At 41.3% G+C, this 27,941-nt stretch overlaps 1 protein-coding gene across 1 annotated transcript; it reads right to left on the bottom strand.

Annotated features, from left to right (window-relative positions):
- Positions 1–259: 259 nt before the first annotated feature.
- LOC133714373 (uncharacterized) lies at positions 260–21,533 on the bottom strand. The gene is made up of 4 exons (XM_062140472.1): positions 21,478–21,533; positions 20,868–20,999; positions 20,136–20,633; positions 260–410 (listed from the first exon to the last, which is right to left on the bottom strand). Exons 1-4 carry the CDS (start codon positions 21,506–21,508, stop codon positions 349–351), a joined length of 723 nt encoding a protein of 240 aa, XP_061996456.1. The 5' UTR covers positions 21,509–21,533; the 3' UTR covers positions 260–348.
- Positions 21,534–27,941: the final 6,408 nt, after the last annotated feature.

Below are 27,941 nucleotides of genomic sequence, written 5' to 3'. Positions count from 1 at the left end.
AATGCTCTAACTGTGCATTGCAACACAGTGTCTGACCACTTTAACAGCTTCGGGGTTTGAACCTAGGTTGGGGAGCACACCCAACTAGGCAAGAACCACTAGGCCACTTGCAGTGGTTTTTCAAGTGTTCTTTTAAATATTCAATATTATCAACTAAATTATATCAAACACTTCGGACATCAACATATTTGAATTGGTTTGGAGCGATGATATTGTTGATAATTGATAGAGATCAGAACTGAGAAGTGACACTCACGTTGTTCGAGCCTCATACATATCTCTGAAGAAGGTCTACAGGTGAACGCTGAAGGCTTTTCAGCAAGCAAATGTAAAGCTGTCTTTGAATGTTCAGCATCGCGTTTTAATTAAAGCAAAACTGGGATGTTGTCTCAACACTTCAGCGGCTAGACCTGCACATGTTCACAGAATCAAAATTTTGACATGCATATTTAGGGAATACTTCTTTATTTACTGATCCAAAATTATGGTTTCATAAAAAAGTTCAGTGTATTAGTGAAAGATGATAAAGTGTCTGGATTTGGTTTTACAAGGAAAGCAAGTGATTGAGTAATGGGGTTTGTTCAAATTTTGGTTATGGGAAAGGAGGAGAAGTTCAGGTTGGCCTATCTATCATAAAGAAAGAGAAGGAGGGACAGCAAAGGTACGCGTTGACCGTTGATGTGGTTGGTGTTGAGAATCAGTCAATACCTGAAGTCGAAAACACAAAAGCACAGCACATGAAGAGAAACAACCACAAAGATACGAGTAGAAGAACACAGATTTAAGGTGGTTCAACAAAACTTTTGCCTATGTCCACTGGACAGAAAAACAGTCTTCAACTATGTTTATAATGGGTACAACCAAAAAGAATACGAAAATAAGGACTCTCTCTTCTCTTCCTATCTCTCTCTTCTTTGCCCTCTCTCACTCTCTAACTTTGAGAATGGACTTTACTCTCTGTTTCTGTGATGCTAAACCAAGAGCAGAACTCCTCCTTATATAGCCATAAGGATATCAGCTTTCTTCACCAATTCCTATTGCTTTTGTACTTTACTCTCTTTTAACTTATCTTTTTCATTTGCTTTTGTGCATGTTCCAATCTTTGTGGGGTGTTGTGATTGTGACACATTCTGGTTTACTGACTTTACTGTGTAGAGTTGTCATAAGCATGTAGTAATGTTGATACTTTACTCCATAAGCGAGTTTAGTAAACTTTATGCATCCACAGGAAGTATGATTGCATGGCCTATCAAGTACATCAAAGTGAATTAGCCATTTCGGAGGTAATTGCTTCTATGATACATTAATTGCTAAATTAGAATTTTAGTTGTATATGTTTTCCTTGAATGAAAAACAAATATGACAGACTAGATTTCATTGCTCTCTCTGTTTGTTTTGGTTATGCAGGTAAAAGTTGGCATCAAGTGTCACGCCCCGAATTTTGAATAACCAATTCAAATCCGAAACATGAATAAACAATTAATACAAATAACGTTCTGAATTTTTTTCTCAGAAACAAACACACCACTCGCCACTCAACACAAAAACTCGAGAACCTCGAGTTAATTATTACAATTCACTCTTACAAAGTAAAATTGTAAAGCTCTAAATGAGCATAACAAAACTCACAATATAATGTTGTAATTCACATAACACTACTCTAAGCTGCCCGATCACCGTCCTGGTTCTCCTGACCTGCAGGGTTATCCGCTACACCGTTTGAATAGTGTACCGGGATTGCAACAACACAAAACCCGGTAAGCTTTTGACAGCCCGTATGAGTAAAAAGAAAGAACTGTTGATTTATTAAATTTCAGTTCAAGTAAAATTCAACAGTATTACGTCTGCAAAGAGACATCAAACCACTCATGTAAAACCACAAGGAATACATTTTCACAATCCCCAAATCACAATACACCACACTGGTCCTGCAAAAACCCAACCCACATAACACCACTTTGGTCCATCCCAACAGCACGTTAGAGCTCTAACCACATCGCTACCAGTCACCTTGGCCTAGGTGCAAGTAATGCGACATACTTCGGTTAATAATAAACCGTCGCGCTTTGGACATCCCCGTCCTCAGCACACAACTTCGGTTAATAATAAACCGTCGCACCTTGGACATCCCCGTCCTCAGCACACAAACACTCCGGTTATCCTTAACCGTCGAACTTCGGACACCTCATCCTCAGAACCCTACATTCTCTAACTCTATACATCCTCCAATGTAAATCATGAATATTAACAAGAACTCATCAATCATGTTCATCACATATAAATATGGTAAGTCACATGTCAATTCATAATAATTTAATCATCCCAATTCCACACTCTTCAATGTCACACCATTCACATATAATCACGTAAATATATATATACGTAATTATCCGCTCAGGGATAATCACTAATACCAACTATAGTTCACATGCAATAAAACCGAGAAATTCATTTGTATAGTAAAAATCATTTTACTTACCCATGGACCGTAGTTGATCAAGTCCATATGATTTTAAAACAAATATTTATTTCATAAATATTTTCACGCAATTACGACAAAATAAGGTAATTAAATTTATTCGGTTCGTAATATGAACCACGTGAGGTTTACTCACCTCTAAATTCCCGCTGCGTCTTCTTAACAGCTCAAAATACAATTTCACGAATCGTCCGCCAAATCCAACCGTCGATCACCTAATCAAACATGACCTTAACTTAGCCAATAACTCAAAGACAAAATCAAACGACAATCCAACGGTCGGATCGAAATTAAATGATGATCCAACGGTCGGATCGAAATCAAATGATGATCCAACGGTCGGATCCTCACAGATCGCCTTTAGGATCATCCTCCAAAAATCATTACGAAGATCCAACGGTCGGATCTTCCTGAATCGTCCTTACTAACATCTCCGCTAATTTATACGAAAATCCAACGGACGGATTCTCACGAATCGCCTCCCTAATCACTGTTTAGCAATTATACGAAGATCCAACGGTCGGATCTTCGCCCATGACCACACAAAGCCTCTGGGGCAGTCATACGATCATCATATCAAAATTATAGGTTCATCTGACGGTCCTAATTCCACAGATCATAAATCTAACGATCGAAATCGATCGAAATCTCAAAATTCATAACTAATTCATACGATAACCGAAAAATGCGTATAATACGCCGAAATGATCGTATCGAAACATAGAATCATAAAATGGACAAAAACTAAATTTTTGACCTCCGGAGGTGGCCGGAAAGGGCCGCCGGAGTTAGGGACAGAGCCACCGCCGACCACCACAATTGGTATCGGGGCTGTGCTTGTCCCCTTCGTTTTCTCATTCTGGACACTTTTCATAACTAGCACAAGACCAAAAAATGACAGGAAGGGATCGAAATGTACCAAAAATCAGTCGGTGGCCGGAATTTTTCCAGAAACCGGCGAGCTCCAAAATCGACGTGAAAACTACAACCTCACGCCTCGATCCCTTCTGGATAATTGTTCAGAACTTCCTTATGAACTCAACAAGCCAAAAATCACAAGAAACGATCGTGTATAGCTCGAGATATCTTGATCCGAAGGTTGGTTGTTCGATCCGCACGGGTCGAGCTCCGACGAACGTGAAAACGTTCGATCCAGTTCCGATCCTTCTTGGTGCTTGTATAGGAAGATGAGGCGAGCTCAATGAGCCAAGAATCAAGTGAAATGGTGCTCTGTAGCTCGAGATATCGAGTTTGGAACGAAAACGAGCTAAACCGGACTCGGGGTCGCCGCCGTCGCTGCCGGCCGTGCCGCCGCGCAAGGTTACTTCTGGGAGCTTCAGGACGTTGAGGCGAGCTCGAGGATGAAGTTTGGGGGGAATTGGTGGCCGGAAACACGAGGAGGATGAGTTGTTTCGTTTTCGGGTGCAACCGGATCGAGCTGGTTTGCCGGACTTTGAGGCTGTGCCGGAGGGGATGACGACGTCCAGCAGGTAAAGCGACCCAAGGCGAAGCCAAGGGGAGTGGTCCGACGTCTAGAGATGGTCGATGAAGGGAGAACAAGGCTGGAGAAACTTGCTCTGTTTCGGTGGCTTTGGAAGGGAGAGAGAGAGAGAAAAGATATGTTTTTCTTTTTTTTTGGAGAGAAAATGAAGTGCTTATGCCGGAGCTTCATTCTAGCTAAGAACGTGGTCAAAAAGCCGTATCAATTATGCTTAATCATGAAAGTTAAAGCATTGAAATCATGAAAGGTAAAGCGCTGCCATCATGTAAAGTAAAGCAATGCCATAATTATGTTTTTAGTTTGATTAAAGAAAACAACCGGGTATTACAATCTACCCCCCTTAAAGGAATTTCGTCCCGAAATTCAAGCACCCAATTCCACAAAGAGCTGTGGATACTTCACTCTCATGTCAGACTCTAACTCCCATGATGCATCACCCTCGCCATGATGACTCCACAGCACCTTCACAAGATTAACCTCCTTCCTACGAAGCTTCTTCGTAGACCTATCTAAGATACGAACAGGTTCAACCACAAAGGTTACATCCGTGTTTACCTCAATCGTACCATGATCAATTACATGGGACTCATCTCGGACGTACTTCCTGAGCATAGACACATGAAAGACATTGTGTACACCAGACATGCTAACAGGTAAGGCAAGACGATATGCCACTTTCCCAACCCTTTCTAGAATCTCAAAGGGTCCAACATACCTTGGTGCGAGTTTTCCCTTCTTGCCAAATCTCACTACGCCTTTCATAGGTGAGACCTTCAAGAATACGTAATCACCCGTCTCGAATTCAACTGGTCTCCTCTTCAAGTCTGCATAACTCTTCTGTCTACTTTGTGCTATTTGGATCCTATCCCGAATAGTAGTGATCTTCTCTGTAGTCTCCAGCACAAGTGCAGGACCAAAGAGTCCCTTCTCCCCTACTTCTGTCCAACAGATAGGAGTTCTACATGGCCTACCATAAAGAGCCTCATACGGGGCCATGCCGATGCTGGCGTGATAACTGTTGTTGTAGGCAAACTCTATCAATGGTAGGTGATCCGCCCAACTTCCCTTAAAGTCCATCACACAAGCTCTAAGCATATCCTCCATCACCTGATTCACTCTCTCAGTTTGCCCATCTGTCTGTGGATGAAATGCGGTGCTCATAGCTAAAGCTGTGCCCAATGCCTTATGGAATCTACGCCAAAAGTCTGAAGTGAAACGAGCATCCCGATCAGAAACAATTGTAACAGGCACACCATGCAGCCTTACTATTTCATTCACATACAACTTACACAACGCATCCCCTGAGTAAGTTTTTGCCACAGGAAGGAAATGTGCAGACTTCGTCAATCGGTCCACAATCACCCAAATTGAGTCATAACCTTGCCTGGACCTAGGCAATCCAGTCACAAAGTCCATGGAGATATCTTCCCATTTCCACACAGGAATCGGTAATGGTTGTAGCATCCCTGCAGGCCTCTGATGTTCTGCCTTCACTCGCTGACATGTAAGACACTTCGACACATGTTCCGCCACATCCCTCTTCATTCCATACCACCAAAATTGTCTTCGTAGGTCCATATACATTTTAGTACCACCTGGATGTATCGTGTATCGAGATCTATGAGCTTCCCGCATGACCTCCTCCTTGAGGTTATCAACACTTGGAACATACAATCTTCCTCGAAATCTCAACCCCCCATCTGCTCTAGTAGCCCACTCAGAAGGGCCCTCCACATTAGGATTAGCAGTCATCTCCGCAATCCTCGCCTGGGCAAATTCATCAAGTGCCTGACCCTGAATGATCCTGGAAATCAAGGTAGACTGTAAGGTCATACTACCGAGAAAGATTTCATGTCCACCTCTTGTGGGCATAAGATCAAATTCGGATGCAGCTTCCAACATGAGCCACTCCTGTACCATAAGCGATGCCATGATTACTCGGGGCTTCCTACTCAAAGCATCTGCCACTACGTTGGCCTTTCCAGGATGATACTCCAAAGTGAAATCATAGTCTTTGATGAGCTCCATCCATCTCCTCTGCCTCATGTTCAACTCCTTTTGGGAGAATAGATATTTCAGACTCTTATGATCAGAAAAGAGTTCGAACTTCTCACCATACAAATAGTGTCTCCAAATCTTCAAGGCAAACACCACTGCAGCTAGCTCTAGATCATGAGTGGGGTAATTCCGCTCATGAACCTTCAGTTGTCTAGAGCCATAAGCAACAACACCACCATTCTGCATCAACACACACCCCAAACCCTGATGAGATGCATCACTGTAAATAACTAAACCACCACCGCTAGTAGGAATAGTCAACACTGGTGCTGTAGTCAACCTGGTCTTCAGCTCGTTGAAAGCCTTCTCACATTCATCCGTCCATAAGAACTGAGCGTCCTTCCTTGTCAATTTGGTCAAAGCTGAAGCAATACCAGAAAACCCCTCAATGAATCGCCTGTAATACCCTGCCAATCCAAGGAAGCTACGGATTTCCGTAACGGTGGTAGGGCGACTCCAACTCATCACCGCTTCCACCTTCGAAGGATCTACCGAAACTCCATCCTTCGAAACTACATGACCAAGGAACTTGACTTCCTTTTGCCAAAAGTCGCACTTCTCAAACTTGGCAAACAATTTCTTCTCTCTCAGCGTCTGTAGTACAATCCGCAAATGCTCCTCATGCTCATTAGACGACCTTGAATAAATCAAGATGTCGTCCACGAACACTACAACAAATTGATCCAAATAAGGACTGAACGTACGGTTCATTAAGTCCATGAATGCTGCTGGTGCATTAGTTAGGCCAAAAGGCATGACAAGGAACTCAAAATGTCCATACCTGGTCCTGAACGCCGTTTTCGGAATATCCTCATCCTTCACCCTTAACTGGTGATATCCAGATCTCAAATCAATCTTTGAGAACACAGTAGCCTCTCTAAGCTGATCGAACAAGTCATCAATCCTAGGTAAAGGGTACCTGTTCTTGATGGTCACCTTGTTCAGCTGTCGATAATCCACACATAATCGAAGTGAATTATCCTTCTTCTTCACAAACAGCACTGGTGCACCCCAAGGAGATACACTAGCCTGTATGAACCCCTGAGCCAGTAATCCATCAATCTGAACTTTCAACTCCTGAAGTTCAGCTGGAGCCATCCGATAGGGTGCTTTCGATACAGGAGCAGTACCTGGTATCACATCAATGGAGAAGTCCATTACCCTTTTTGGAGGCAACCCTGGTATCTCCTTAAACACATCAGCATATTCTGAAACTACAGGAATCCCTGTAATCTCAGAAATACTACTCCCTGACTCAATATGAGCCAAAATCCCTGCCCTCATGGCAACGTCGGACCTCAGACAACGGTAATGAAACACCGGTTGTCCAGGAATACGGAAGGACACAATCATCCTAAAGCAATCAATCAATGCATGGTTCGGGCTCAACCAATCCATACCCAAAATCACATCATATGTGTGATCCGGAATCACAATCAATGATGCAGAGAACTCTCTACCACCTATCCCAATAGGGCAATCATCACAAAACATATCCAGCTCAAGAGACACACCCAGAGGTGATGTAACACATAATGATCTAGTAAGAGGCATGACAATCAATCCCAACACATCCACTACTGAACTAGATATGAAAGAGTGGGAGGCTCCCGTATCAAACAATACTCTAGCAAGATAGTTATAAACAGATAAGGTACCTTCCACCCCAGTGCCTCTCTGACCGATTGCAAAGACTCTAGCTGGTACTGGAGGTAAGAGCCTTTGCTGATTACCCCGTCCTCCAACATGGGGTCGAGTACAGTCCTTGGCAAAGTGTCCAGTCTGTCCGCAACGAAAGCATCCCTTAGCCCTGGGTTTAGTGCAAGCCCTAGAGAGATGACCCAACTCATCGCAGTTATAACATCTCACAGGCGCTGCAGCTGCAACTTGTCTGACAGGTACGGCCCGAATAGGAGGAAGAGGAGCTGCTGCTACTCTAGCTGGGGCCTGATGGTGGAACTGAGTCTTTTGTCTCTTCCAGGATCCACCCCTAAAGTCTCTGGATCCACTGTTACCTGCCACTGCCTTTCCCTTTCCCTGAAAATCCCTCTCAGCTGTTTCCTTCTCCTTATGAATCAAGTTCTGCTGCTCAATGATCAGAGCCTTTGCTAGAATTTCCTTCATGACCTTCAGTTCCAAAATGGCCACATCACGCTCAATGGAAGCATTCAACCCCCGCTGAAACTTCTTGGCCAAATCCTCAGCATCCATTGATTTCACAAACCTATATAGCCTAGAGAACTCTGCCTCATACTCTGTCACCGTCATCTTCCCTTGTGTTAGTGAGAGGAACTCCCGTTCCAATTTTTCTCTCACTGAAGCTGGAAAGTACTTCTCTCGGAATAGTCTCACAAAACCATCCCAAGTCAGGGTGGTCACATCAATGGTCTTTTGCATACAATTCCACCACACCCTAGCCTCACCCTTTAGCATGAAAGTGGCTAACTTCCTCTTTTCGATCTCATTACAGTCCATCATCTCAAAATAATTCTCCATATCCTCGACCCATTGATCAGCCACCATGTAATCCATGCTTCCATGAAACTTGGCTGCTCCCAGATGATTAATGTCTCTAGCCAATCTCAACAGACGACCAGGGTCAGCCATTTCACCCATGGGCGGAGTAGGTTGTACACCGATAGAAGACTCTACATCATCATCATAAAGCTCCTCTATGGGACGGAACCTGTCTCTATCACCAGTTCTACCTTCTCTTACACCCCCACCACGACGTCTAGGCCCACCCCTCGGAATTTCCATTACCTAGGAAGCATAGTATGTTTGGTTAATACATGTATAACACTCAACATAGTATAAGTCAATACTAGTCCATATTAACCAAGTCGATACTACAAGAAAAGTATTCACGTTCCTAAGACTACTTAGCGGCCTAAACGACTCCTAACACTCACACATACCCAATGACTTAGCCAATACCGAAGAGCACACGATGGGGATCCGCTGCAGACGGGCCATCACTCGGAAAGTATTGACACATCACCAAATATGCACCTTACGCTCTGATACCAAACTGTCACGCCCCGAATTTTGAATAACCAATTCAAATCCGAAACATGAATAAACAATTAATACAAATAACGTTCTGAATTTTTTTCTCAGAAACAAACACACCACTCGCCACTCAACACAAAAACTCGAGAACCTCGAGTTAATTATTACAATTCACTCTTACAAAGTAAAATTGTAAAGCTCTAAATGAGCATAACAAAACTCACAATATAATGTTGTAATTCACATAACACTACTCTAAGCTGCCCGATCACCGTCCTGGTTCTCCTGACCTGCAGGGTTATCCGCTACACCGTTTGAATAGTGTACCGGGATTGCAACAACACAAAACCCGGTAAGCTTTTGACAGCCCGTATGAGTAAAAAGAAAGAACTGTTGATTTATTAAATTTCAGTTCAAGTAAAATTCAACAGTATTACGTCTGCAAAGAGACATCAAACCACTCATGTAAAACCACAAGGAATACATTTTCACAATCCCCAAATCACAATACACCACACTGGTCCTGCAAAAACCCAACCCACATAACACCACTTTGGTCCATCCCAACAGCACGTTAGAGCTCTAACCACATCGCTACCAGTCACCTTGGCCTAGGTGCAAGTAATGCGACATACTTCGGTTAATAATAAACCGTCGCGCTTTGGACATCCCCGTCCTCAGCACACAACTTCGGTTAATAATAAACCGTCGCACCTTGGACATCCCCGTCCTCAGCACACAAACACTCCGGTTATCCTTAACCGTCGAACTTCGGACACCTCATCCTCAGAACCCTACATTCTCTAACTCTATACATCCTCCAATGTAAATCATGAATATTAACAAGAACTCATCAATCATGTTCATCACATATAAATATGGTAAGTCACATGTCAATTCATAATAATTTAATCATCCCAATTCCACACTCTTCAATGTCACACCATTCACATATAATCACGTAAATATATATATACGTAATTATCCGCTCAGGGATAATCACTAATACCAACTATAGTTCACATGCAATAAAACCGAGAAATTCATTTGTATAGTAAAAATCATTTTACTTACCCATGGACCGTAGTTGATCAAGTCCATATGATTTTAAAACAAATATTTATTTCATAAATATTTTCACGCAATTACGACAAAATAAGGTAATTAAATTTATTCGGTTCGTAATATGAACCACGTGAGGTTTACTCACCTCTAAATTCCCGCTGCGTCTTCTTAACAGCTCAAAATACAATTTCACGAATCGTCCGCCAAATCCAACCGTCGATCACCTAATCAAACATGACCTTAACTTAGCCAATAACTCAAAGACAAAATCAAACGACAATCCAACGGTCGGATCGAAATTAAATGATGATCCAACGGTCGGATCGAAATCAAATGATGATCCAACGGTCGGATCCTCACAGATCGCCTTTAGGATCATCCTCCAAAAATCATTACGAAGATCCAACGGTCGGATCTTCCTGAATCGTCCTTACTAACATCTCCGCTAATTTATACGAAAATCCAACGGACGGATTCTCACGAATCGCCTCCCTAATCACTGTTTAGCAATTATACGAAGATCCAACGGTCGGATCTTCGCCCATGACCACACAAAGCCTCTGGGGCAGTCATACGATCATCATATCAAAATTATAGGTTCATCTGACGGTCCTAATTCCACAGATCATAAATCTAACGATCGAAATCGATCGAAATCTCAAAATTCATAACTAATTCATACGATAACCGAAAAATGCGTATAATACGCCGAAATGATCGTATCGAAACATAGAATCATAAAATGGACAAAAACTAAATTTTTGACCTCCGGAGGTGGCCGGAAAGGGCCGCCGGAGTTAGGGACAGAGCCACCGCCGACCACCACAATTGGTATCGGGGCTGTGCTTGTCCCCTTCGTTTTCTCATTCTGGACACTTTTCATAACTAGCACAAGACCAAAAAATGACAGGAAGGGATCGAAATGTACCAAAAATCAGTCGGTGGCCGGAATTTTTCCAGAAACCGGCGAGCTCCAAAATCGACGTGAAAACTACAACCTCACGCCTCGATCCCTTCTGGATAATTGTTCAGAACTTCCTTATGAACTCAACAAGCCAAAAATCACAAGAAACGATCGTGTATAGCTCGAGATATCTTGATCCGAAGGTTGGTTGTTCGATCCGCACGGGTCGAGCTCCGACGAACGTGAAAACGTTCGATCCAGTTCCGATCCTTCTTGGTGCTTGTATAGGAAGATGAGGCGAGCTCAATGAGCCAAGAATCAAGTGAAATGGTGCTCTGTAGCTCGAGATATCGAGTTTGGAACGAAAACGAGCTAAACCGGACTCGGGGTCGCCGCCGTCGCTGCCGGCCGTGCCGCCGCGCAAGGTTACTTCTGGGAGCTTCAGGACGTTGAGGCGAGCTCGAGGATGAAGTTTGGGGGGAATTGGTGGCCGGAAACACGAGGAGGATGAGTTGTTTCGTTTTCGGGTGCAACCGGATCGAGCTGGTTTGCCGGACTTTGAGGCTGTGCCGGAGGGGATGACGACGTCCAGCAGGTAAAGCGACCCAAGGCGAAGCCAAGGGGAGTGGTCCGACGTCTAGAGATGGTCGATGAAGGGAGAACAAGGCTGGAGAAACTTGCTCTGTTTCGGTGGCTTTGGAAGGGAGAGAGAGAGAAAAGATATGTTTTTCTTTTTTTTTGGAGAGAAAATGAAGTGCTTATGCCGGAGCTTCATTCTAGCTAAGAACGTGGTCAAAAAGCCGTATCAATTATGCTTAATCATGAAAGTTAAAGCATTGAAATCATGAAAGGTAAAGCGCTGCCATCATGTAAAGTAAAGCAATGCCATAATTATGTTTTTAGTTTGATTAAAGAAAACAACCGGGTATTACATCAAGCATAATACGAAGATGTTTAAAAGGCCACAGGATGGTTCACTATATATTTATCTCGTGCAATTAACAGAGACAATGGAAATCTAAGATGCTCTCTGTTAATCTAGAATGTTTTAGATTTTAGCATGGTGATGATATGTTGGTTTAGTTAAGTTGTTTTTGTACAATACTCAATTGTTGTTGGCATATAATTTACATTTTCTAATTTGCAGTTTGTTATCTCTCTTTTTATCTCAATAAATTGTATAGATTTATTTCAATTTTGAAATGGTATCACAACATTTACAGGGAAAAAAAATCAGTGCAAATGTTACGTGTCTTAAATATATCCTTACGACCACATTTACGGCGTGCTTGTTAATCAATCACGACAAGCTTGTTAATTAATTACGGCGTGATTCAGATATCACTTACGGCGTGCTTTAGATATCAATTACGGCGTGCTTTCCAATTTGAAAATCGAAATAAAAAATCTTTAAAACTTTTTACGGCGCTCATTTTTGTCTTTTACAGCGTGCTTATGGGATCAATTACGGCGCACTTATTGGTCATTTACGGCGCGCTTTAATGTTTCAAAATCGAAATTAAGAATTTCTCAAACCCTTTTACAGCGCTCTTTTATATCTTTCACGGCGCGCTCGTGAGGTCTTTTACGGCGTTCTGGAAACACGCCGTAAAAGAGGTTTGTCTTTTACGGCATGTCCATTTACGGCGCGTTTTTGTGTGCCGTAATTTGTCATTTACGGCGCTCAATGTGGGCCGTAAAAGACCATTTTTCTGGTAGTGCAATTAGGAAACCTATTCCTATTGGTGGTAGGCAATATGCCTTCTCATTCTCTGTAATCAACAAGAATTATAGGTAATCCTACATCAATAAGGATCTTCCTTCCTTATTGGAACTCCATTTATCAGTAGGAAAAACCTACTAGGTAAACAATTCTCATACTCTAAGACAATTATCTTAGGAAAGACTCATGGGCTGGAAACCCAACAATTGGCCACTGACGCGCATGACGAACGTGTGGGATTGGAATTGGGGGTTTTGGATTACAATGAATTACTGTTTGTTCATCTGACGGTGTTGTTGGGCACCAAATTGGTTTTTAGTGGCTTTTCTAATTTAAGCCGCTTTGGATTTAATTCACGTTAGAAGAAAAGGATTGCAACCTTTGTCGCAATCCCAATTCACATGTTAAGTAATTGTAGAAACGTTTTGATTTAAACCAAATCCTAAAATTTTGGATGTTAACTGACACGATGATTTTCAAATTTTTGAATGATAGTATATTTGGATATTTAGAGGGGAAAAATGCACAGACAGTGTCTGGACACTCCGAGGACTGTCAAAATGATACCTGAACTTTCAAATGTATCAAAGTGATACCTGGACTTCTAATTTGTTGTCAACGTAGTACCTACGGGGACTTTCCGTCACGGGTCCGTCAGTTCGAGTCACGTGTGACGCTCGTGACCCCCAAAAAGAGGGCTAAATGGACTTTTTACTCACATCAGTCCTAAAACTCGATGAAAACTTCGATTCCCTCCAAACCAAGTACACTTACACACAGAAGTCGACCTAAATCATACCCGAACTCCCACTCCTCCCAAACCCAAAAGTCGACAAAAGTGAATCAACCAGGCTGGAAAGGAGTCGATTCCATTGGATTCCCGACAAAAAGTGATCGATGGCGAAGATGTGGAGGTTTTTCAGAGAATCTGGACCGAGAAGCAAAGATGGTAAGTCTCACTTTCATCTCCTTCCTTGTGAGAACAGTGTCGGACCTGGTAAAAAACGTGTTTTACAGAGAATCTGAGTCCAGATTAGGGTAAACAAAGATTAGGGTTTTGATTAGCTTTTGATTAAGATGAAATGGTTTTTTAGGGTTTCGGGATTTGGGGGTGAATTTTTAAACTTCAAATTGGGAGTGGTCCATGTATTCTATTCCCTCTATTTGTCGTTTTGCATTGGAATCTTGAAGTTTGAATTTCCAGAACAGTTTTTTAATCTTCTAATTACATGAACTGCGAAATTATAGGCATTTATAGATGAGCTACTTCTGGGTTTTCTGGGTTTTCTGCCAATATGCAAGGGTTTGGCTTTAAGTATGCATTTTCGATTCGATTAGAAGTGGATTTTAAGCTTTCTGCTTTTTTATTTGGTTTTCAGTTCCAGAGGATTTATACACCATGGAAATACACCATGGTGGTTATTTTGACAAGATGCCTGATGGTAGGAAGAAGTACAAAGTAGCTAGGTTCAACAAGGATGGTGGGAGAATTTGGCTAGATGGTCTAGACCCAGATAAGATTGCATGGACAGAGTTTGGGAACATAGCATGGGATCTAGGATACAGGGAGAAGCCTATATCATACTACTTCAAGCTGCCTAGGACACTTTGCGATGAGGGTTGGGTGCCGATTAGGAATGATGCTGATGCACTTGAAATGGTGAAGCTTATTCCGCTGAAGACAAGGCAGATTAATGTCTTCATAACTGGTGGTGGTAGGAGGAGAAAAAAGGAGGCTGAAGAGGATGATTTGAGACCTGTTGATCCAGATTGGGAGAATCCTCTTAATAGGATGACAGCAGTAGAGAAAGCAAAGGCAGAACAAGATGCCAACATTTTTGGAAGTAAGCTAAATAGGCCAAGTGTGGGGGGTTGTGGTTCTAGTAGAGTTAATGTGGTTGGTGAAGGAAGCAGGCCGATGGAAGGGGTAGATGGTGTCATCAATTTAGACTCAGATAGTGATGTGGATGGCAGGGTGAAGGAGCAGCAGGCAAGTCAAAGTACCTTTAATGGTCTTAGTGACTTGGTGCCCGATTTGTTTGCTAGTCAAGGAGATGGAGGTCACATGGGGCAAGGGCAGAATTGTAACAATAGGCAAGGAGGAGGGTCTGAAGGGGTATTCGGGGTATTTAGTGGATTTTACAACACATTTATTAGGAGCCCTAGGGAGAAACATGTAGTGAAGAGGCCGTGGGATGGTAAGAAACTGAAGTTTTCTGAAGGGCCAGCTGAAGAAACAGATCTAGCAAAGGAGCCAAGTGTGGAAGCTGCTCAAGCATCTCAATTTGAACCAACTGAGGTTGAAGCTACAGAAGTGGTCCAAGATCAGGCAGAGCAAAGGCCAATTGAAGTTGAAGCTCACCCAACTGAACAAGCAGCTGAAGCAAGGCCTGCAGTTGAAGAACCAGTTGAAGCAAGGCCTGAACCAGTTGAAGAACCAGCTGAAGTAAGGGCTGAACCAGTTCAAGAAGTAGCTGAACCAAGGCCTGAACTAGTTCAACAAGCACCTGAACCAAGAAGAGAAGTATGTGGCAAACAGGGGAGCAAGAATAGGAGGTTTAGTGAGGTTGAGAAGGCCAAGAAGGTTGCTGAACCAGCTGCATCCAAAAAGAAGGGCAAGAAGGTTGCTGAACCAGTTGCATCCGAAAAGAAAGGCAAGAAGGTTGCTGGAGGAGCTGCATCCAAAAAGAAGGGGGGACAAACAAAGGAGGCAAGGTATAAGACCAGAAGCAAAGGGGAGAAGGTCTATGAGTTTGAAGAGGACAGTGACTCAAGTTCAGGAGGTTCTGATTTTTACATTGACTCAGACTACGATCCTGTTGATTCTGAAGATGATGTCCAGTTTGAAGAAAATGTGTCCAATCCGAGAGTTGTGGAAGAGTTTGAAGAAATGGGCTTCGGAGGGGAATGCAGTGATGATGGTGGAGGGACAGATGAGCTTGAGAGTTTGAATGGTTCTGGAAGTGAAGAAGATGAAGAAGGTAATCCACTTCCCTTCCCCACTTGGAGAGGAATTAAGTTGAAGTCTTGGAATAGAAGGGTAGATTTGAAGAACCCAAAGTTTGTGGTTGGCCATGTTTTTGCAAACTCTGAGGTACTTAAGGAAGCAGTTAGAGAGTGTGGGTTGGTGACCAGAAGAGGATTGTGGTTTCAAAAGAATAGCAGAAACAAGATTGAGGTTAAATGTCAGTTGGGCTGCCCATTTTGGTTGTATGCTAGCAATATTGCAGAACTTGGTCCAAGCACTCTTGTCATCAAGACATTGAAACTTGAGCATAAGTGTGCAAGTCTTACAGAGAGTCATCATCTAACATACCATAGAATAGCGAAGGAAGTACAAGAAGACTTGTTGGTGGATGAGGAGTGGTCCAGGAAGGGGATGCAGAACCATATCCAAAAGAAATTCAATGTTGATGTAAGCATGCAAAAAATTGCAAGAGGGAGAGCAAAGGCCAAAAGGATGAATGATGGGCATTACATACAGCAGTACAATATGTTGGCAAGTTACAAGAAGGAGTTGTTGAGGAGCAACCCAGGGTCTACAGTTCAGATCAAGACAGAGATGGTAGGTGAGGTGAGGAGGTTTCATAGGCTTTATATCTGCCTGGCAGCTTGCAAGAAAGGGTGGATTGAGGGTTGTAGACCTTTGATTGGATTAGATGGCTGCCATATTAAAGGTCAGCACCCTGGTCAACTACTTAGTGCTGTTGGTGTTGATGGGAACAATGGTATGTTCCCCATTGCTTGGGCAATTACTGAAGTTGAAAACAGAGACACTTGGAGATGGTTTTTGGAGTACTTGGCTTGGGATCTGAAGATGGAAAGGCCTTCATCTTACACATTTATCACAGACAAGCAAAAAGGTTTGGGGATGGCCATAGCTGAATTATTTCCTGGGGCAGAACATAGACACTGTGTCCGGCACCTATACAACAACTTTAAGGCCAAGCATCCGGGTGAAGGGCTGAAGCAACTAGTGTGGGATGCAGCTAGATCAAGCACCAGGGTTTGGTTCAATAAACACATGGATGAGATGAAGGGATTGGATGATGTGGCATGGACTTGGTTTCAGGACAAGTCTCCAGAACAATGGAGTAGGGCTTATTTTAGGGATGATTCAAGGTGTGACCTTTTGTTGAACAATCTTTGTGAGTCATTCAATGCAGCAATCCTGCCAGCTAGGGACAAGCCTATTATAACAATGTTGGAGAAGATAAGGATGGATATGATGGTAAGGATGGCAAACAGAAGAGTGGCAGCTCAAAGATGGACTGATATGGTTGGTCCAAGGATTAGGAAGATATTAGAGAAGGTGGCAGAAAGGAGCAGCTGTTATAGAGCTTATCACTCTGGTGAATTTGAGTTCCAAATAACTGGAGGGGGAGAAAAGGGCAGCAAGCATGCAGTGGACCTAAGGCTTCACATTTGCACATGTAGGAGGTGGCAGATAAGTGGAATACCTTGTGTCCATGCCATTTGTGCCATTAGAAGCAAAAAGGCAGACCCAGCTCTTTTTTGTGATGATTACTTGATGCCAAGTACTTATATGGAATCCTATAATCCCATTATTCATCCTATTGCTGGTGAGGATGATTGGGACCAAGTGGACTGCCCTATAGCACCTCCCCCATATAAGAAGCAAGCCGGCAGACCAAAAATGAAGAGAACCAAGGAGCCCGATGAGAAGAAGCAGCCTCCACCAGCCCCAATTGATAAATCAAAGATGCCAAGAACCTACACAAAGATGACATGCCAAGTCTGCTTCAAACAAGGCCATAACAGGTTGGGTTGCCCAATCACAAAGGCCAAAAAAGCAGCAGCTGCACAACAAGGAGTAAGTCACTACATTACTTGGTTTGTTTTTGGTCTTAAGTGTGCAAAGAGTGTCAGAAAGTTAACATTAACTTATTTTTTTTCATTTCAGGGGGAAGGGAGTTCTATTGCACCCCAGCAAACTAAAAAGAGACAAAGGCAGCAGGTTGGTTGATTTTTCCATTGTAATATGCAAGCCTATGTTTGTTACATGATATTTGTTTTTGATTTGATTTGATCTGTGCATTTTTGGTTTTTGGTAAAAGTTAAGGGATGGTTAATGCTTTGAGTTTGTGATATGTATGAGTTGGTTTGTTCCGTGGCTTGTTCTGGTTATGTTGTTTATGGTTGCATAAGTGTCTTAATTGGTTATGGTTATGGTTATGTATTGTTGGATATGTAGGCACCAAAAGTTCAAGGTTCAAATGGCAATGGCACCTTGAAGGAACAAATCATCAAGTCTAGGAAGGCTTGGAAGAAGATGAAGACCATGGAGGGAAACCAAGCTGCCAATACAAGGGCTTCTAGTTCACAAACCATCCATGAACCTCCAACTCAAACCAGCCAAAACCCTGCAGCAAGAAAGGCGCAGCAGAAAAGCCAACCTGAATCGGAATATGCAGCACTTTGAGGCAAGTTGTGAAGATGCCCCCAAGTTTTTGTTACATGTTTGTAGGCCTATGATGTATTGAACATTGGCATTGTTTTGGAATGATTGTAGGCCTTATGAGAAAGGGTTGTTAAATTGCTCTCTTTTCTGGAAATTTTGGATTGTTTGTTTAACAAAGTATGTTGGTTTATGGAGCAATGTCTATTATGGTTATTGGCCCTTCTTGTTTTAATTTTCTTTTTTAATTGGATGGAGTTATAAACCCAGATTTGCAGGACTTCATATGGTACTATTTTTTTTGAGAATTCATATGGTACTATTTTGGTTGGTTGAGCATATGTGAAACATGTGATGGTCAACTAGGTCAGCCTATTTTGGAGGGAAGCAATATAGATTAGTCAGAACTAGAGGGAATAAATCAAGGGAAAAATGGTCAACAAAGTGTTTTCGCGGGAAAAACATGTTGGTCTGGTCTTATAAAGCAATTGGAGGGCACATAAGTCATTTAGCCCTCTTTTTGGGGGTCACGAGCGTCGCACGTGACTCGAACTGACGGACCCGTGACGGAAAGTCCCCGTAGGTACTACGTTGACAACAAATTAGAAGTCCAGGTATCACTTTGATACATTTGAAAGTTCAGGTATCATTTTGACAGTCCTCGGAGTGTCCAGACACTGTCTGTGCATTTTTCCCTATTTAGAGTCGGATTGATGGAAGTAGTGCATTTGCACCTGAGAAAGCAGTGGCCATGATCCTGCATCTTCATGATTCTACTATGCAAGAATGCTGCAGTACGGTGTAGCCAAATGACGGAGGTAGTAATTTTTCACAACATAGTGTTATTGTGGTGACACTATAAGATTAGAACTTCATAAGTGAATTATAGCAGTGTTGTTTTTTAGTTGACCTCATAAAACCCTTTACTCAATAGTGAGTGTCTACAACTAAACTTTGTTTTATTGACCCTCAATAAAACAAAGAATCTTTTTAATGAAGAGGAAAACACAAGTTGGTGATTATTGACCTTTAATAAAACTTTTATTAGGGGAAAATAAAAATTTATTGGAGGCAGTAAAAATAAAATTTATATTTTTCATAGTGAAACTTATTGGGGGTCTCCGACGACTTCTTTAGGGACCTCCGGCGAGGTTTCCGGCGAAGTCTCTGATGACTTCTCCCTCTCTATGTGACACAGGGGGAGTCTAAAAAAAAAAAAAAAACCCTAGTTGGGTATTAGAGAACAATATCAATTATCATATGGCTCAAACTATCACGAAATGCACTTTCTGATCTTTACAAATTTTTAGAGAGTCTAGTGGTACATTTAATATCCATTTGTTAGCCTATTTAATTAGTACTTTCATCAATTATTCTGTTAATAATTACTACTACGCGCCTATGTGATACTCATGTGAGAAAAATATCAATGGTAAAATAATCTTTTCTTTAAAAGAAAAATACTCTTCTTACCTTTCCTATTAATATAAGTATTTTTTTTTTTGACACCCTCCTTTTAGATTGTAAATTTGTAATCCACTGGGGTCTGGACAACCAACATGGCATTACAGCCCCTCTCCTGACCATGTTTATAATTCAGTAAATAACACCAAATAATTAACATAGTGTTTGAAAGCGAGATATGAGGGTTTCACATCTTGATCGTTCCGGTAGTGTGACCTAGTGCACCCACTAAACAATTGCCTTGGTTTAGAAGATGTTGACTTGATATGATTAATACCCTTAACAGTTAGAACTCGTATATAAATACGAACGTTGAGTTCAAAATTCTCGTGAGTGTCATTTGTAATATATGGTAAATGAGAGAGGGAGAGAGAGAGAGAGAGAGAGAGAGAGAGAGAGAGAGAGAGAGAGAGAGAGAGAGAGAGAGAGAGAGAGAGAGAGAGAGAGAGAGAGAGAGAGAGAGAGAGAGAGAGAGAGAGAGAGAGAGAGAGAGAGAGAGGTTAAACTTACCATAGAGACCAGTATTTATGCAACTGAAAAATACTCCAAGCAGATCTTCGCCTCGAGGTAACGGTTCAACATACAGCCCATACAGGTACGAGGCCATTTGCTCATGTCCAAACAAAGTAGCCATGTAGAGTGGCGTCTTTCCTTCCCCACCCAATCTTCCTTGCAGGCTTGGATCATGTGCCATCATAGTTTTAATAATTTCTATAGATCCAGCAGCCGCAGCTAAACAGAAGGCAGTATTACCTCTTCCATCTTTTAGTCGCAAGAGATATTTTCGGTATTCCGGCCGCGTGGCCATCATTTCCAGCAATTGATTCACAAAGTGAACATGTGGCGCTCCGGCTGCAACATGAAGTGTGGTGTACTTTCCATATGTAATATTCAGACCTAATATGCTGTTGGTCTCATCTTCGTCTATGATTTGTTTTGCCATTATCCAGTTACCTTTTACCGCAGCTTTATACAGACGATTGCATGATTGTTTCATTTCATCTGAGTCTGTATACATGAAATAATTATAAGAACAGAATGTAAGATTTATATTAAAATTAAATGAAGCCGATCACTTCTTATTTCCTCCACCATAAGATCTGTGTTTTCCAACTGATTCAAGAACTAAAAAGAGTTTGAGAATCAGATAATCACAATTCACAGCAGCACTGGCGCTCGTCGGCTCAGAAAAGCGTGCAAATTAAAAAGATGAGCTATTTTTGATAATAAAATTATACTTACGGGGTTCGCGGTCAAAGGAAGGCAAACCAACCCATGGGATAATATGGTCGTCAGGGTTAAAGTCGGCACTTCTCCGATGTTCTGCAGATGGAGTGTCAGCCGTATTGATTTCTTGTGTTCCAGGCGTTGATCCTATACACACACACACATATATATAACCACAGTACCACATATAAATGGTTGTTAATCGTATCGTTAAGTCATATCCATATTATTGATACATATGGAACACAACCTTTCACGCAATGGTAAATACCAATGTAGTATATGTACGTATATTTATAAGCGTGTTTAAACTGCTCCTCCCTCCCGATACATACACATTCATGTATTTATATTCAAGCTACACCTTTTTGTCCTAAAGTAACTAAAAATACGTACTTAATTACGTTGGTTGCGTCCGTTTTAAATGTTCAATTAGTGAACAATTTCGTTCTAATAAAACTGAGCAATTCACGTAAATTACTCCTTTCGTTTTAAAAGAAGCATAAAAAAAAAAAACTTGAAAACCCGTTAAATATAAGTAAAACGTTATCTCTATGAAGCTGTATTTAAACAAAAAGAAAAAAAAGAAAAAGAAAGAAGAAGGAAAATGAAGGGTACCTCGTACCTGGGTGGAACGTCGAGCCAGGGAATGACATTATGCAGATGGACAGATATTCTCTTCTTCTGAAAGACGGGGAAGACAGATTACATATACGTGGCTATATAACACATTCCTTTTTGTTTAATGTATAATCGTTGACGTGGCCTTTTCATTCAGATCAACGGAAAAGACGTGGCCTTTTCGTCATTTTCGTATAATCATTGGCTTCGTCGTTTAATATGTAACAATCGGTTGGTTGGAGGATAAAATAATATTCAAGTGTTTCTGTCTAGTAGTTATAAAAAATGGACATCTAATTTACCCCTTGCTGCTAGGTCAGACATGGAAATATAAAAAAATATAAAAAATTATGCATTATGCTGCAAATATAAAAAAAATTATTCCTCTCTATTGGGCCCACCTAGTGTGGTTGACACACCATCATCGAGAAAATGACTTGTACAGTATTCCATCTTTTCGTCATTCTAAATTTTCGTACCTTGAGTTTCAAAATTATCAGAAAAGTACTTCAAGTTTTGACCCTGACCGAATTTTAGTAGCTGAAGCCGTTAGCTCCATTACAGCGTCAACCAACTGATATATATTGATCGAAGGGTATATAGGTGAACAATTTCGTTCTAATAAAACTAAGCAATTCACGTAAATTACTCCTTTCGTTTTAAAAGAAGCATAAAAAAAAAAAAAAACTTGATAAACCCGTTAAATATAAGTAAAACGTTATCTCTATGAAGCTGTATTTAAACAAAAAGAAAAAAAAAAAGAAAAAGAAAGAAGAAGGAAAATGAAGGGTACCTCGTACCTGGGTGGAACGTCGAGCCAGGGAATGACATTATGTAGACGGACAGATATTCTCTTCTTCTGAAAGACGGGGAAGACAGATTACATATACGTGGCTATATAACACATTCCTTTTTGTTTAATGTATAATCATTGACGTGGCCTTTTCATTCAGATCAACGGAAAAGACGTGGCCTTTTCGTCATTTTCGTATAATCATTGGCTTCGTCTTTTAATATGTAACAATCGGTTGGTTGGAGGATAAAATAATATTCAAGTGTTTCTGTCTAGTAGTTATAAAAAATGGACATCTAATTTACCCCTTGCTGCTACGTCAGACATGGAAATTTCGCATTATGCTGCAAATAAAAAAAAAATTATTCCTCTTTATTGGACCTACCTAGTGTGGTTGACACACCATCATCGAGAAAATGACTTGTACAGTATTCCATCTTTTCGTCATTCTAAATTTTGGTACCTTGAGTTTCAAAATTATCAGAAAAGTACTTCAAGTTTTGACCCTGACCGAATTTTAGTAGCTGAAGCCGTTAGCTCCGTTAACAGCGTCAACCAACTGATATATATTGAAGGGTATATAGGTGATTTAAGTCTCTATTCCCCCCCTCACTCTATGGGTCTAGCGTTTGGATCTGGGCACCCATCTCCCCTTTCTTCACAAAATTAAGAGGGAGGAAAGAGATGCTTGGTTCAAAATCTTTGTTCAGCTCATTAACATTGAGAAATTCCCCTTTGTTCATCACTATCTTCACTCAAACCAGAAATTTTTTAATGCAAAACCCCATAAAAATTTCAATTTTTATTATTTTCCATCTTCATGCAAACCCAGAAAACCCCACCGTGTAGAGAGCCAGGATTGATTCCAAAACGCCACCACTTATATGAAGCCCAAATTGATTCCATCCAATTCGAAGGAGAGAGAGGGTACATTCCAGACCAGCGGCGCCCCTCATTGGCTGCCTTCTCCACCGCCCCTCTGGCCAGCGCCCTTCGACATCCCAGACCACTGGCTTCTTCTTCAGGCTATGCTCTGCCCAGACTCCGAGACCGAAGTCACCACCCCGCGCTCGACGCCGATGACCGAGACCCCGAACCATCACCTCCTTGTTCAATCCGGTCGTCCTCGTCGCCGCCGACAGAGATTGACTTCGTGAAGATGCTACAACCGAATCTGGTGGTCGGAGGGCCTACTCGTCGTCAGATTTCAGCAAGAAGGTGCGAGTGGAAAAGAGATGGTGAAGATGAGGAGATTGGGAGCCAATTCGGGTGTTGAAGACGAGATTGAAAGAGTTTGAGAAGCTTGAATATCTGGGTGGGTTTAAGAACAGTGAGTTTGTGGAGAAAGTCAAGTCCAGATTCTTGTTTCCTTCAAATCTTTGTAGCAATTGAATTTTCCATAATTGTTGTATGATTTGGGGCAAGAATGTTCCGTCTTTCCCATCCTTGGATTTTATCATTGTCCATATTTTTTTCTTTTGCCTATCTGGATTGAGCTAGGATCTAATAATATATATCAAGCTCTTGTCTCGTGGGTCTTCTAATATCAAATTGGGAAGACTTCAGTATTAATTGATTCACCCGTATGATTTTGCAAGGAGTGTTTTGCACCCTGAAAATCAACCCAAAGCGCAAAAAGAACTGAGAGAGAGTAGACGAAGAATAGTAGGGAAAAAGAAGAAAAAAAAAAATAGAAAAAGATATTTCATATTTTAGAGATGAAAATACACTTCAAAATATGCCAGCTGGCAGTCTCCAGGTACGATTATTCGGTCGGCGTCAGAACCTCAGGTACCTTTCTGATAGTTTTGAAACTTGAGGTACGAAAATTTAGAATGGCGAAAAAGTCAGGTACTGTACGAGTCATTTTTCCTATAGATTCTGAGTTCAACTTTTAAGTTTAAGGTTTTTAACTTTTTATCAGGAGTAGGGTCTGTACTTTCTTGAACTGGATTAAATGGTACTTGAACTTTAAAAGTGATCAATTAGGTACCTGAGCTCTAAAAACAAGATCAATTAGATACTTTTGTAATTTTGTCATCCAATCTATGTTAAATGCAAGCATGTGCCATTCATGTGACCTAAAAATCAGGGATGAAAAAAGCTTTTCGCTCTTTTCCTCGATCTTTCTTCCCACAAGCCAAAACACCGATGGACTTTCTCATAACTCACAGTCGGCTTCCAACTATCCAATTCCTTGGGGTTATGGCCCAAATATTCATGATTCTCGCGAAATGTGAAGGCTATAAGCTGCAAATTTGAACTTCCATTGTTTTCCAGTTTGCAATGAAAAATAAAATCTTCTATCTTTGCGGTTCTCATGCCATAACTAAAATGGAAATCTTTGATAGACATGCTACCTCATTGAATTTTAGGTCTTTTAAGTAAGAATGGCAGGTTGCAGCTCACAATTTTTTGATTGTTTTTTTTTTTTGTGAACGCCACTTTTTCTTCTTCTGGGTTTCTGTTTTCTTTGAAAAAGTTCTTCTGGGTTTCTTTGAGCCCCCAGTTTTTTCGTTGTTCAAAATTTGCTCTTGCATGCCTCAATGGGTTCCACTCTTGACAGGATTTTAGCTTAAACTTACCATTACTTTGATAGCCATGGCATCCGAGATGAGCTAGGGTTTGTGAAATGAACAAGAAAACAGAGAAAGAGATATTTTGAGAGAGAAGAACTCACACTACTCTTTCTATTTCTCAAAGCTTTCGTAACAGAATAAGAGAGAGAATACATCTATTTATATAAGAAGCTTAAAGCACTCTACTTGTAACAAAACTAATTAGCCCTAATCAATTAATTAGCAACTAATTAACTACTTAGTTGTTGACGCGTGTTCAACAGCCTCTCGAAACTTCCAGAGTTTCTTAATCAGCTAACACCCCTCCTCAAGCTCAGCTAGGGTTACTAGCCTGAGGTTGACACAATGTGTTCGAAAGATAGGAGAAGGCAACCCTTTTGTCAAAATATCAGCAGTCTGCTCTGTAGTGGGAACATATTCCAGGCACAGATCATTGTGTTGCACACGTTCTCGAACAAAATGGAAGTCATTATCCAAATGTTTAATTTTGGAATGAAAGACTGGATTAGATGCCAAGGCCAAAGCTGACAGGTTGTCACATTTGAGCAAAGGAGCATGAGGAATCTTGATCTTCAAGTCACATAGCAAGTGTCTGATCCAGCTGATCTCAGCAGCAGTGTTGGCAAGACTCCTGTATTCAGATTCTGTTGAGCTTCGTGATACAGAACCTTGCTTCTTGGACTGCCATGATACAGGACACAATCCAATATACACAACAAATCCAGTGGTAGAACGCTTCTGTATAACTTCTCCAGCCCAATCAGCATCACAGAAGGCCTTAACATTCACAGTATCGTTCAAGGCACCATTAGAACTATAGAACAGTCCTTTATGTAATGTTCCTTGTAAGTACCGTAAGATTCTTTTGACTGCAGCATAATGAACATCTGTAGGATTTGTCATAAATTGACAAACAGTATTGACAGCATATGCAATATCAGGTCGTGTAAATGTTAGATACTGTAAAGCACCTACAATACTTCTGTACATAGTGGGATCCTTGAGAGGAGTACCTTGATCCTTTGTCATTTGATAGTGAGGAAGGCATGGGGAGCTGCAGGATTTAATAGTATCCATTCCTGTCTTGGCAAGGAGGTCCTTGGCATACTTAGCCTGACTCAGAAATATACCACATTGAACTTTGGCTACTTCTAATCCAAGAAAGTATGTTAAAGTACCTAGATCCTTCATGTCAAACACCATACTGAGCTCAGAGATAACCTCATGAATGCCTTTTGAATCTGAACCTGTAATTACTATATCATCAACATACAATAGCAAGGCAATCATTCCTCCTGCAGTATGCCTAATAAAGAGGCTTGGATCAGAATGAGAGAAAGTAAATCCTAGGCTTGGCAGGAAACTAGTAAACTTCTCATTCCATGCTCTTGGAGCTTGCTTTAGGCCATAGAGAGATTTTCTTAGTAAGCGCACATAATCAGGATTCTCATGATCAATGAAGCCTTGTGGTTGAGCCATATAGACTTCTTCCTTCAAGTCTCCATGCAGAAAGGCATTTTTAACATCTAATTGTCTTAACTCCCAGTTGTTCATGGCAGCAAGAGCTAAAACGACTCTCACTGTGCTGTCTTACAACAGGACTAAAAGTCTCATCATAATCAAGACCTTTAGCTTGACTGAAACCTTGAGCTACTAACCTGGCTTTGTGTCTTGAAATAGAACCATCAGGGTTTTTCTTGATCTTGTATATCCATTTGCTTCCCACAATATTTCTGTCCTTGGGACATGGAACAAGAGACCAAGTGCCTTGCTTCTTGAGAGCATCAATCTCTTCCATCATTGCCTGATCCCATTCAGATCTACCAGTAGCTGCCCTGAATGACTTTGGTTTAACAATATCAGTAATATCTGATATAGCAGTAAAACCACTAAAAAAGGGATACTCATCATACAATTTTTGTTGTGCAATGGCAGAGAAACAGTAAAAATCTTCAAAAGTTTTCTGCTTAACAATCCCATTTTTGGCTCTAGTCATCATAGAATGATCATTATAATTCTGATTCACAATGAACTCTAATTCTTGAGGAAGATTCTCACCATTAATATTTCCACCAAATTGTAAAGCATTAGCCTCATTTGTATTCAAACCATCAACTGGAACAACTGGAACAATTGCAGGGTCTTCATTAGCATGTTGGTCAACACTTTCAGTACCTATTCCCACACTTTCAGTACCACTTCCCATTTCAGTGACAGCATTAACAACATTACCAGCCTCATTCTGTTCATCAGTGCCTACTTCATTAGCACCACCATTTTGATCATCACTAGCCTCTACTTCTATGTTGTTCATATCACCACTGTTGACAGCACCACCACTACCTGCTACTTCTATGTTGTTCACCTCACCACTATGTGCATTACTACTACCAACATTGCCCCCCTCCAACTCAGGGGGGGCCTCACTGAGTGGAACAGTAGAACCAAGAACAGGCATGCTCTGAGAAAGAGTAGGACGAGGTGTAGATGAGGGAAAGAAGGTGACAGGATCAATAGGGGATGGCACAAACTGAGAAGAAGACTGGAATGGAAAGCAAGACTCATCATGGACAACATGTCGAGACAGCCACAGTTTATTGTGCAGAAGACTATAACAGAAAACACCCTTGTAGCCTAAGGCATAGCCTAAGAAGACACATGTGGTAGTTCGGGGATCCAACTTGTCATGAGTATAGGGTCTGAGATATGGAAAACAAGAGGAGCCAAACACCTTGAGCTGAGAAATATCTGGGATCTTATGAAACAAGAGCTCATAGGGAGAAGTCATGTTGAGAGACTTGCAAGGCATTCGATTGATAAGATAACTGGAATGAGCCACACTATGAAACCAAAAATGTTTTGGCAGGCATGCACTAGACATCAAGGAAATGGCTGTTTCTACAATGTGTCTATTCTTCCTCTCATGCAGCAACCCCATTTTGCTGAGGGGTGTAGGGACAAGTGATGTGGTGTAAAATTCCATTTGAAGCTAGGAAATTTTGAAAAGCTTTGCTATTAAACTCACCACCCCCATCAGTTTGAAAGACTTTAATTGTGGCTTCAAACTGTGTATGCACAAAAGCACAGAATTTCACA

The sequence above is a fragment of the Rosa rugosa genome, chromosome 6 (genome assembly GCF_958449725.1).
Source record: "Rosa rugosa chromosome 6, drRosRugo1.1, whole genome shotgun sequence".
Taxonomy (NCBI): domain Eukaryota; kingdom Viridiplantae; phylum Streptophyta; class Magnoliopsida; order Rosales; family Rosaceae; genus Rosa; species Rosa rugosa.
This window is presented reverse-complemented; position numbering and strand designations above follow the sequence as displayed.

What these genes read in the sequence shown, in the direction of transcription:
- LOC133714373 (XM_062140472.1), bottom strand. Translation starts at nt 21,508, where the DNA reads ATGTCATTCCCTGGCTCGACGTTCCACCCAG. An exon ending in TGGCTCGACGTTCCACCCAG is followed by an intron (nt 21,000 to 21,477) that starts GTACGAGGTACC and finishes GTGTGTGTATAG; the next exon opens with GATCAACGCCTGGAACACAA. An exon ending in TTCCTTTGACCGCGAACCCC is followed by an intron (nt 20,634 to 20,867) that starts GTAAGTATAATT and finishes TCATGTATACAG; the next exon opens with ACTCAGATGAAATGAAACAA.